At 42.2% G+C, this 13,278-nt stretch overlaps 1 protein-coding gene across 1 annotated transcript; it reads right to left on the reverse strand.

Moving 5' to 3' along the window:
* Positions 1 to 250: 250 nt before the first annotated feature.
* gata4 (GATA binding protein 4) lies at positions 251 to 7,032 on the reverse strand. The gene is made up of 6 exons (XM_030111107.1): positions 6,501 to 7,032; positions 2,628 to 2,794; positions 2,389 to 2,514; positions 1,315 to 1,396; positions 1,032 to 1,168; positions 251 to 591 (listed from the first exon to the last, which is right to left on the reverse strand). Exons 1-6 carry the CDS (start codon positions 7,030 to 7,032, stop codon positions 466 to 468), a joined length of 1,170 nt encoding a protein of 389 aa, XP_029966967.1. The 3' UTR covers positions 251 to 465.
* Positions 7,033 to 13,278: the final 6,246 nt, after the last annotated feature.

Genomic DNA, 13,278 nt, shown 5'->3' on the forward strand with positions numbered 1-13,278 from the left:
TTCTGCATGTTGACTGACCATTAAAAATTCATTTTCTGGGCTCAACATAAAATTGAATGTCGGCAATCATAACAATGAAGAAAATATAGCAATATTAAAAAAAAAAAACTACGGTCTGACAGTGAAGGTTACATGTCTCTGTGTGGCATTAGTGCAGTTAAAACTGCATCACTGCCATTCCAGAAAGTAATGACAGGAATGTCCTTTTGATATTAAATGCAAGCTCCTTTCAGTCCTTGGTTGCTTGGATTGTACAGTTTGTGTGCAGTACAGCTGACGGTCTCCGGTGACCCTTTGCGGCTGACTCCCACCTGTGGGTCCCGGACTGGAAGGCACAGTGTGTTGAAAACGGTGGCATCACCTGCAGCAAGAGCTGCGGCCTGCTGCGGACGCTCGCGGCTCCTCGGCAGCCTTTGATTGGTTTACTGTTGATAGGTAGGTAGATGTTGGGCGTTCAGTCTTCTTCTAAGCCAGGATTAGGTTGTTCCAGGGCTCAGTTTTGGAGCTGGAGGACCCGCTGTGTCCTCCGGGGGACATCTTCAAAGGAATAGCGCCTCCCTGAGCTGTCATGTAGGCCGGTAGGGCTGAAATCTAAAGACAAGGAGAATGAAAGATTCCTTTCATCACTGCTCATGGATCACATCTGATGCTGCTAAACCCACTGTGTGATTATCACTTTGTTATGTTATTATTTATGTTATTATTAGCCGTCAAGCTTTTCTGGTCTTTAAAGGTCTCATGGGGAAGATTTAAATAACTGCATCTTTTTGGAGGCTGTAGTGAGCCCCTGTTATTTACAGTTTTAGATTTCCTTCCTCTTTTCATGAGCTGAATGCAGAGTGACTAACTGCACCATCTTGTGGTGCATAGTGGTATTACAACACAAAATGAGAACAACTTAAATGACTTCTAAAATCTGATGGTTATTTTCATGCTACTTACTGAAATGTCATGTTATATTACTATTTCTGATCATCTGTTCCACCAGAGCCTCCCACACGTGTTCTGGTTGCACTTTCATGGCGTCTCACCTGTGTGTGTGTGCTGTGCTGCGAGTACAAGCTGTGGTTTTCTGGCTCTGTCTTTATCTGGCGCGTCTCCTCTGTGTTCGTGGAGGAGCGGGGAGTGCTGCTCGGTGTAACTGGAGTCCCCTCACCGCCTGGGGTTCCTGCAGGGAGCCGGAGAGCTGAGGTTATCACACAAACCTGCTCAGACTTGTACTGAGACCTCGACACGTAAACATGTGTTTGCTCTTTTGTTTACATGATTGTTGTCACATGTTTTTTTTTCCTTTTTGTTTTTTTGCTGACTCACCAGCTTGAGACTTGTTGAGGTTCTTGGGTTTGCGTTTGCGAGTTTGAATCCCCTCTTTCTTCATGGCCAAAGGTCGGGGGACCTGTAGGGACACCAGGAAAAACATGCAGAGAACTGTACACACATTTTTCACTGATTGTAATTGTGTTGAGAGGTAACACTGAGTAAGGTCAAAGTACAAACTGAGTCATTTTTCTTGTGAATATATTCAGGAAAAAAAAACATGATTACCAGAACAGTAAATTAACTGAAATCAGTCACCTATGTTATTCAAGCTGAAAACTCCATAAATGTATTTTTAATACCACCAGGTTGGGGCACTGTGTTATTATCACCTCTGGTGTCAGTTTAATTTAATCTTCTTGTTTCCATATAGCTGTAAGTCCCCATTAAAGGAACCTTGTCATTCCCAATAATATCACTTTTCATTAGTAATAGTAAATTATATCTCAGTTTTGTTGGAACTTTAGTTAAAACCATAGACTGTGAGATTAAAACAGAGATAATTAATGCCTGTTTCCCAGCAGGACATGTAACTATAATTATTTAACTGATTTTTATTTTCAATGGAGACAAATTACAGTTGCAAAAATGGTTTTGCACCAATCAACCTATGATGCTAAAACTACTACTGCAGTTTTAACTGTTGCAGATGGTGCAGACTGTCTCTTTATGCTTTGCCTGCGGTTCCCAGCAGCTGTTAACAGCGAGGTCTTGTAAAGGTAAAAAAAAACACAATAAAGTGAAATATTAAACTAAATATACTGCTAAGGTATGACACCTCGGAGACGGCCTGTTTTCTTATCTTACTGCCTTTTCATTTGGATCAGGGATGTCAAACATAAAGCCCGTGGGCCAAATTCAGTCCGCAAGATGCAAAAAGAGAGAAAAACTTAAATGAAAACATAGATTTTATTATTATTATTATTATTATTATTATTATTATTATTATTAGATGCTTTGAATTTATTCTTATTTTTTACATTTTTTGTTAAAACTATCTGTATAAGACCTTTTGCACTATAAAAAAAAACTGCACTGGAACTGTTGGTGTCTGCTCTGCTGAGTCCTTACCCCGTGGAGTTTCATGTAAAGGCCACAGGCGTTGCAGACGGGCTCTCCCTCTGCGTTTCGTCGCCACAGGGTGGTGGTGGTGGTGTGACAGTTGGTGCAGGACAGGCCCACTCTCCTCGAGGCGGACTGCAGCGCACGGCACAGTTCAGTCACCAGCAAAGGGAGACAGGAAGAAAAATGTTCACTCGTTTCGTAAAGTTGTTTTTCAAGTCGAAATGTGTGTCCCTGCTGTCACCCACCAGCCGCCTCTGGGGTTTGATGAGGGGACGGTTGATGCCGTTCATCTTGTGGTACAGTCCACAGGCGTTGCACAGGTAGTGGCCCGTGCCGTCCCGCCTCCACAGCGGGGTCGACATAGCACCACAGTTTACACATTCCCGTCCCTCAGCAAAGTCATCAAACAAATCTGGAAAAAGATGAAGACACTCATTTTATTTCTTTTAACTTTGGCAAAGCACATATAAAGTCATTCTGAGAAGAATAATCCTCCAACTGGGCATATTTCACATTCCTTTTCGACCTTGTAAGTTTCCTGCATAGAGGAAAAAAGCCAGAGTAGCAGTGCACCGCAGTGCGTTCACCAGCAGGCTGCAGTCAGAAGTGCTCTCACACACAGCAGTCTGGGTTCACTGCTTATCTCACAGCTCCACTCCAGATAAAAGTCGACTGGAAAAAGGCATGGAATAGAGAGCTCCGTCATATTTAAATACCGTCTCCATGTCCATCACATCTCTCTCTAAAGTACATCATCTGATAAATACAATCTTAACTCGCTCATTTGGCTCATGACAGAGTATCCCCACAAGAACCACTTAGGCACTGAGGAGAGGAGACATCAATCTGTGGAGCGACCAGCTCGGCTTTTCTGCCCTCCTGCAACGGCTCAAATCGTCTGTGCAGGTTGTATCTGCTATCAGGCAGGGAATACCCAAATCGCTTTGAGAGTAGATTACAACCTGCTTTTAATCACACACAAAACGGTGCATAATTACTCTCTCTGTCTCAGACGGGGTGGATCTCTGCTCTGATCTGTTACATGTGGAATGGCACTCCATCATACGCGGGCCTCCTCAAGGCTGAGAGCCAAGCGGGGCCGGCGGGGCACGCTAACCTTGAGTCAGGCAGCGACTGTAGCCAACACAATGCAGAACGTCAAGACAATACACGAAAGACATACACGGCATTATCCACCTCTATCTAAATGGGCCTTTATTTTTCTCCTCCAAATGTCATTGTGCGTCTCTATCAGGAGACTCCCACACAAACACTGAGTGGATGTGGAAATACGAGTCTCATTTGAACGCGACAAGTGGAAACTACACTGTCTGTAGATAGTGCAGTTTGGTTGTCACCTGAACAGCTCATGATAACAAGATAATGGATTCAAGTATCAATCTGACTTTAATGTTGCCTTTTTTTTTTTTTTTCTAACACATTATTGGATTTATGCCAGGACTTTCAGGTGGATTTTAAGGATTCACTGTTTGGCTCACTGCTCAGGAATTCCAAACTCAAAATGGTAAAATGTGATGTACATGGGCAATGAATTAAAAGAATATCACTCAGCTGCCACACTTTGCATTAAACACCCGATAAGGGATTTACCATATCAGCCAATAATGAGTATGTTCAGTTTGTAAAAAAAAAAACACTTTTCTAAATAAATAAATAAATAAATAAACACATTTGTATTTCAGAGTGTATTTGATTCTACTATTTCTGTGTAAATATCACAAGGAACTGTTTATATTTATATTTTGAATGCTATACAATATGCAAATACTTTACATTATTATTATTATTATTATTATTATTAGTAGTAGTAGTAGTAGTAATAATAATAATAATAATAATAATAATAATAATAATAATAATTTCATAATAGTAAAAAAATAATAGGAACTACTTTAAGAATCCTGCCTCTACATGCTTACATGTAATAATGTTAATATCTTCCGCCACTGAAGTTCATTGATCCTCACAGTACACTCAATTGTCTGAGTAAATTTTATAATCAGTGCTTTAGGTAATTGTTCAATACCAACCATTCACACGTTTTTACCTGAATAAAATATGTAATTTAGATACCTTATTTGAGCTTTCCAACTCTGAGTTTTTTTATGGCATACAGTAACAACAGGATGAAAATTATTCATGTTTTTTTATCATGTTTTATTTCCTACAATGTTTTCTTATTGGATAAGAAGCTTTTATGAGTCCGTTTTGAATGTTATTTAAAGTGAACCAATGTTTAATAGGTAAATCAACTGAGATGATAAAATCAAATATATGTATTGATATTTTTATGTGTATAGATGAGCAAATTTAAAATATTCAATGTAAAAAAAATTATTTTATTCAAAGAATTTTAATGAACTGTAAGCTAGCTTATTGTTCCTTCCATTGTGTAATACAAGGAGTAGTGTCTTCTTCTCTTTATCCTCCACAGAACAATGAGCCCTACATGCTGGCTGCTCATTCAGGCTGATTTCAATTAACATGTTGTGATTGAAATGACATGCTGTCTGGAGCTGAAAACGTTTGTAAGCAACAGCAGCTCTGAAAAAAAAAAAAAAACCCAGCAGCTCTGAGATGATGAGATCAGACTGGATCAATGATGTTATCTCTCACACAGATGTATCAATGGTTTTTTTGTCTTTCTTCATCAGAAGGTTCAGGAAGGTGGCCTTATAGATGACTCTGTAAATAATCATATCACCTGCATTTTTTTAATAGTGGGTAATGTTTAAATATTTGGAGATAATCGAGAATGTGTTGAAGAGTTACACAGTTCAACTGATTGGATTTGTAGTTAACTGTTGAGGAGAGAGAGAAAAAAAACAGGAATTGAAAAGCTGAGTCTCCCCCTCACTCCTCAGCAGTGCATACATTGTAAATAGATGGAAGACAAACATGTCACGCACAGTGCAGGTAACAGCCACTGAAAACTGTCAGCATAGGCAAAATGTAAGTGTTATGAAATCTCTGTCATCCATATGGTCCAGAGTACACAGCAGGCTGCAGCTCTATACCAAATTCACATCCAGTACAGGGCGTAAAAGGCTCCATACTGTCAGATTTTACCTCCTTCTGGAGATTCTTTGGGGTTTTTTCAAACCTATAAGCTCCTATGGAAGTCAAACAGTGAGTCCTCATAAAAAGAAAACAGTTTTTTTTAAGTGAAGCATGTCCCAATCAAATCTGATCTGATCTCACAGGCCACAGTCAAACACAACTCATAAACCTCCATCTCCATAAACTGAGTTATCAATTCCACTTCTGTTAAATATTAATTTCTATCACGCTGATATTTTTCATGTCGTTCAATAACAGGAAGCTGATTTGTAGTGCAATTTTAAACGAAGCAACTGCATGAGTGAATCATCAAAAATAAACCATCTGATGAACCTCTTACCTCCACTTGATGCTGCATACACTGATAAAACAATGCGTGTTTGTATTATTCTTTTCATTAGTAGAATACTTAATGTATGGAACTGTTGCGTTTTCTCGAAAATTAAACAATTCAAATAATGCCAAGAAATGTAAAAAACGATTTCATACGTTTCAAAATCTTACAATGCGTTGCATTCAAATTTTAGGGATTTAAAAAGTCAACCTCTTCATTCTGTAATTACTGCTTGATTTTCAGTGATCGAGCTGTTTTATTATACTTCTTGCATGTTGTTTTTTACAGGTCTAAATAATCTTATGACAATAATATTTCGTTACAAGGCGTAGTCAGTAATCAGTCAAAAATATCTACCAAATTTCAACCAATTTTTACTGCATTTTGGAAAAAAAAATATTTTAATCCATATTTTGGGCGGTTTATATTAACACCAATGCCGGTAGAAACCAAATGTTAAATGCTCCAAGCCTGAAGCGTTTAATAAAAGAAACTATGTGCTATTTGTAACTTCTTGTTAAAATAAACAAATATTTTTCAGGAGTGTGTTTTAGTATTTGTGAATATTATAATTAATTCCAAATATTTTGCAGACAGTGAAAATGAAACTTTGGCATTTCCTCTATTTGTAGTAAATATCTGAACGTCTCTGACGAGTGAATAAAAATGTATTTAAACTTTATTTTCTGTCCCCGGTGCTCACCTATGTTGGGATGCCGCGTGGTCCCGGGAGGAGCGCCGGTCTGGATCCCGTGGAGCACCGGGCTGTCGAACGGCGAGGCCGGCCACGACCCCCCCACGTTGGGGTTCATGTAGGCCGGGTAGGGGCTGTGATACGAGCCGCCGAGGCCCCGGGCGCCGTAGTGCTCCCTCCCGTTGGCGGAGATGTTGTAGGACACCGCCGGCTCCCGGGCCGCCGCCGCCGCCGCCGCTGCCGCCGCCGCCCCGGAGGACAGCGGCGGGCTGGTGGAGAAGCTGAAGCGCGGAGACACCGGGGAGTGGTTGTACGAGGACACCGGGTCGGCGCCCGGCTGCGCCCAGGCGGAGTGGCTCGACACCGGGCTGCCCTGCTGCGACGCGCCGGGCGTCTGGAGGTACGGCAGCGCCGGGATCATGGGGGTCACCACCCGGGTGGTGGGCACGTACACCGGGGACGTGCCCGCCGAGGCGTTGTGGAGAAATCCGGCCTCGTAGGAAGGGGGTCCGTGGTTTGTAGTCATTATGCCCTGGTACATGTCCTCTCCTGGAAGCTGGGCATCCGAGGCGAGAAACGGGAGACGCTTTGACGCGCGGACGGCATAAACGTGTGGCGTCAAACGGCAGCTGCTAAGTCCAGAGAACCATTCAGAAAATCAAAAACAAAGTCATGAGAGAGAGAGGACAGGAGGGAGAACAGAGAGAGAGAGAGAGGAAACTATCCTCTGTGATCAAGATCCAGCTGTTATCATCTCTCTCTCTCTCTCTCTCTCTCTCTCTCTCTCTCTCTCTCTCTCTCTCTCTCTCTCTCTCTCTCTCCAATAGCATCCATATCTTCATCTTAGATTTGTCTGTCAAAAAAAAAAAAGAAATGAATTAAAAAAAAAGTGATTTCTGCCTCTGCGCTGGTTTAAAGACATTTAGATAGTAATCCTTAAAAAACGGATGCTTTTTTGAATGGTATTCAAAGTTTGTTTTTTTCCACGTCCTTTATTGGTTTGCTTAAATTTGAGGGCAAAACACCTCCTGTTCTTGTTGGAGACTTTTAAGTGGAGAAATGTATGTCTGTGTTCATCATAAACTTCTTTTTAAATGCCATCGAAAATGAATTTCAACAAAAGTTGTATCGAAATGTGGATTGAATCCACTGTCAGTTCGATATTGTTTCGTTAAAAAGAAGTAAAACAATAAATCTTTTTTAGTCGCTCAGGATATTATTAATTTAAATGCGTAATTGCTTTTTTTTTCTCGTAATGAAATGCTTTTTACCGTTTAAGAAATCTGTAAACGTGTGCGACCATAAAATAGAGGTGGGTGCTCTAAAATAATGCGCAGAACATCAGCAATTTAAAAAAGAAAACACAAAAACACTTTTCGCATTCCTTATAAAGCCTTGTTTCTTTTTCTTTTTTTTCCCCCTTGGTGTCAAATTGAGGAATGGATCTGCTTTAGTCGGAAGTGTCCGGCGGTTGTTGTCCTCATGAAAATAGATTTATACTTGTCATCGACACCAGTGCACGTAAACACCGCAGACCATTGCATTGTGCAGCCACTTCCAGCTGACAGCCACTCAAGTGAATTATGCAGGTCTGCACAGGCCAATAAAGCCTGCAGAGAGTCCCTGTGCACAGCACACTGCTAATAACACTGGATTTAAAATAATAATGATAATAATAAATTAAAACCACAATGAAACAGGATGAATGGATCCATTTTTATTACTCACATATTAATATCCATATTAATCAACTGAAAACCTATCTATCTATCTATCTATCTATCTATCTATCTATCTATCTATCTATCTATCTATCTATCTGAATAACAATGCTGTGCAAGCACGAATTGTTCTTTTCTCTCCCAGGAGTGTAAAAGTCAAGGCAAAGAGGGCAATATTCCTCCCTGAAAATGGGGAACTGTCATCAATGTGTAACTGCACGCTGATAACGCAGCCACAAATTACTCACTAATAATATCTAGGCGTGGGCATGTGGGTTGAAGAAGACGCAAAGTCGCACCAAAGTCGAAGATGATTCATGGTTTTTATGGCTGCAGTGGATGTAGACTCTCAGTGAAAAGGATTGGAGTAGAATTATTTCTGCACTTTTAAAAGACAATCATCCGTTCCACTGAAGAATATGTTGATTTTGCTCTTCATTTAAAAGCAGTTTGTCATGTTTGCTACAACACACAGTCTGATCTGACAGAAAATAGGGTGAGAAGTTTACAGGAATCGCCAAGAAATGTTAAAGAGTTCATCCTGATTATTGTTCAGTACAGTGTGTGTTTTGATTTGTGTGTTTGCACATGCCAGGCTGCAGCACTGACAGTGACAGAGGCCAGAGCCCATGTAAACTGTGTGTGTGTGTGAGTGTGTGTTTATACCAATGATTATGTGCAATCCTGTGTGCGTGGTGTGTGTTTGCTGTCAGTGTGTATGAATGAGGAGGTGTCGGGTGAAGGGACTAGATAGAGATGCTGGTATGTGTTGGACAGCAGGAGACAGTTGCTGAAGAAAGAGAGAGAGAGTGTGTGAGTGTGTGTGTTTGTGTGTGTGTGTGTGTGTATGTGTGTGTGTGTGTGTGTGTGTGTGTGTGGGAGGCAGGCAGGCACCAGGAAAGCTGTCCCCGTCTTGGCTGGGGCAAAGACTCAATCATTTGGGGTCGGTGACTTACTTTGGCCCTTCTTCCTCTGACACACACAAACCTACGCACAGACACACACACACACGCAGAGGTTAGTAGACTCCTGGCTCCAGGAAGAACACTTCAAATGGAGAAGCAGGAAAACCCAGGAGGAATGATATGAAGCCAGTGAAATACACACACACACACACACACACACACACACACACACACACACACACACACACACTGCTGTCAGTGTGTCGTACTCCTCCGTACTTCATTGCAGAGTAAGCAGAAAGTCTTCAAGCTTTCTGCAAGACAGACTTTTATCTGAGGAGCATCTGCTTTGCTGACGTCAGATGTTTGCCTCCTTGTATCAGATCAGACTGCTGTACTCTGGAGTGAAACACTGAGCATCAGCGTTCGCCCAGATGAGACGGTGAAGACGTCAGACCTCAATGATCTGTCTCTGTATACTGTAAAAAAAAAAACAAAAAACAACAAAGACAATACCAATAAGGCATTTGAATTTGTACAGACATTTACTTTCCAGCAGCAACAGCATAAGGTGACTACTTCAAATCTATATTGATATACACCGCTGAACAAATCAAACAGATGTTTTCTTAACGGGATGTTTTGTTGAATCTTCTCAATTTTCCATGCAGCCAGGGTGTTTTGTAGGAAAAGATTAAAGTTGAATCAGGGAAATGATATAAATGCTCCAGTTTTTTTTATATGTTAGGCAAAAAATATAAATGTAATTGAATGTAAATGTATTGTTTTGTAACTGTATTCTGTTGTACTTTGTTTCTTTTCCCTGTTGATTTGATTTGGTTTCTTTATTATGTTTAAACAGTTGATATCAATGTCTGTTTAACTAGGTACACATTGTTTAAAGTTAAATGTAATCAGGCTTGTTATCTGTTGTTGATGCGAGTGACATAATCACTTGATGACTCCATTACTGTTTTGGCTTATATTGACTTAAACTACAAATAAAAAAACTGAGGTTTTGTCCACAGATTTTCTCTCCTTCTTCTACGTACAATAACAGTTAAAATCATGCTTCTGTATTGTAAGACTCGTCTCAATATCCGTATTAGATAAATGACATGGAACCAACTCCAGCTGGAAATTTTAGCTAAATTAAATGAGTTAAATGAATGAATCCAAAAACTACACATTTGCTTATTATTCAACACCATTTTATTATTAAAATAATTGTTTTACTTGTGAAAATTTAATATAGTTATTTAGTTTTGCTTTCTTTTTTCTGAATAATATGGGACTATGCATTTGTGTGTGTGTGTGTGTGTGTGTGTGTGTGTGTGTGTGTGTGTGTGTTATTTTAAGATATCTGTGCGTTTTGCTTGTGGATTAACAGTGTTTGCCCAGGTAAGGTCACAGAGTCACAGCGAGGTAATACACACTTTATTCTGCAGCACACCTGGGCTTCAAAGATGCCACACACACACACACACACACACACACACACACACACACACACACACACACACACACACACACACACACACACACACACACACACACACACACCATGCACTCGGAGTGTGTTTTCAAATAAATTATTAACTGCTCAGTTGCAGGTTCTCGTCTGGGACAGACAGGCTCGAGTGCTGGATTGGACTCTTGATTCACACAGTTTAAAGAGCAGCGCAAACATGTCGCAAAACACTCAATTACAGATGATAAGAATTCAATTATCAATGCTTCTTTTGTCCCCGATGATCTCCACCGTTTGTGATACCGATAAACAAACTCGCTCACACGATATTTCTTTCTCTTGCTCCTATTTTTAGACTCCTCTCCTCTTAAATGAAAGCTATCGGAGGAAGTAAATCCTAAAGAAGTGCCGACTCGCTTCACGCTGCATTGACCAATCGCATCATGTTGTTGCCTGATGGGCCATTATTACCAGTTAAATCCTCATGCGGTGCCCCGGGACAGTGAACGAGTGACTGTATGCAAGCATTAATGTGTGTATTTTTAGCAGTGAGGACCAAGGGATCCCAGGACCTCTCCCAGTGATAAGCGCCGAGCAAAGTCCGTTGGCCAGCAAAAAGCCTAAAGAGCAAATACGGAACAGCACACGCATGTCGGAGGCGATGTTTAATATGCTCCATGCATGAGGCCTGCAGGGCAAGCGGGGTGTGGGAGGCAGGGGGAACCTTGTTTGTACGTGAGGGGCAAGCGGAGGGTGATCCAGGTGAGGCGGAGGTGAGGCGACGTCGTCAAAACAATGGAGCCTGACGATGAGGGGTTCATCCAGAGGTCGTCGAAGATGTCGGTGCATCTTAAAAGGGCACGAAAAGATGCACTGACAAGACAGTGTGTGATTGTGGACGTCGAGAACCCGGCGGCTTCTGTCCGTCAAGCACAGACTCCTCTCTCTCTCTCTCTCAAAACACTGGAGGGGAAAACAAAAACACAATGAGGAAGCAAGAGGAGAAAAGGTGCTGCAATCGAGGGGCTGTCAGAGCTCACACGCCCGATAAGAGCGGGAATATTTCTGTTTGTACAAGTGGAGGAGGGTCGGCGAAGGAGAGACGTTGACCAAAACGGGGTGAATCTCAGAAAAAGAGAAAGGGACGAGGAGGGAGATGCCACCAGACAGGAGGAGCTCTGGAAAACAAAAGAGGCTCCACACTCTGCTCCGTCTTATCTGTCTGAGGGTCTTATCCGCCGCTGGCTCTGTTAGTGTAACCCCATTCCCTCCCTCACTGCTGCTCTCCTTCCACCTCATCCTACACCCCCCCCACCACCAACACCACCACCACCGCCGCCACCTCCATCCTCAACAGCGAGCCGTGGACCCCGTTATCAGCACGGCGCTGACGTCAGGGGGCCCGCCGGTGCTGGGGGGCCGGAGACGGAGGCTGATAGCGCTGCAGAGACTGCCTCCACGCAGGCTGTGGGAACCAGGGACCCAGCCCACCCCAGCCCCTGTGGCCCCGCACGTCCACCGCCGAGCTCAGAGCGGGGAGGATGTGCTGTCAATGTGAACGCCATCAGAACTGATTCTTGCCACATTTACAGGCGCCACAGCAGCAAGTCAACGCAATTTATTCTGTTGACTGGTTCCAAGTTCCGCAGCAACTGAGATTCAAAGTTGGGCCTCCCAAAAGGATTCAAATGAGTCTCAACCAGTGAAGAAATGGAAAAAAAAAAAAAGTATTCTATGTGTGTACAGGTTTTATTTGAAGCAATCAACAATGACCACAGATTCTGTGTTTCATTCTCTCATTTGTCTCATGTTTGCAATATTGCCACAATCCCTAATCCGTCACCGTATTGGCCACAATAAATCAACTGTAAATGACTTTAAATAAAGTGCACAAGTTCAGTGATTCGCTTTATTTGGATTCTTCCAGCTCCATTCCTCACAGACTGATTCCCAAGCGCCCTCTCGGCCAGATAAAACCACATACCAGCTATTATCCAGAACAATTTATCGTCTTGTAGGTTTATAACGAAGCCGAAGTTCAGTTTCGTCGGCCCATGTGTCTCCATAAAAGACAATAGAACCGTGCTGAACTTGAAAGATGTCTCAGTGCATGGGGCATCGTTTCCCCGGATGGGTAAAAGAAACTGCAGACCCTGAACCTCAGCCTCGAGTGGTGGGATGGTTAAAAAAAAGTGTGTGTTGGTGGGACGGAAAGAAAGACAAGAGTGTGTGTCCTGGCACAGGTCAACAGGTGCGAGTTTGATATGTGGGGAGTGTGTGCTGCCTGGACGGCTGCAGCAGATGAAGTTCGCAAGTTTCCCATTATTAGTTGCAGGTGCAGCACTCCCAAAACATGCAAACACACACACACACACACACACACACACACACACACACACACACACACACACACACACACACACACGGATATTTCATGTCATCTAAACCTTGTTAGTTTCCATTCCCCGACGTTAATATATGTACCGAAACTCATAAAAGCACCTCTGCTCTGCTGTTCGACTCTGGTTTGACTCATTTACAGCCATGGGAGTGAGGGGAGCCATCAATCTGCCATTTACCCACACATATATTTCCACATCTTCCGAAGCGTGTCACAGATGTTTTCGGAGATGGATCTGTCGGATGGGGAGTGGAGACACACTTATCAGTGTGTTGTCCTCGATAAAGCG

This window comes from Salarias fasciatus, chromosome 15, assembly GCF_902148845.1.
Source record: "Salarias fasciatus chromosome 15, fSalaFa1.1, whole genome shotgun sequence".
Taxonomy (NCBI): Eukaryota; Metazoa; Chordata; class Actinopteri; order Blenniiformes; family Blenniidae; genus Salarias; species Salarias fasciatus.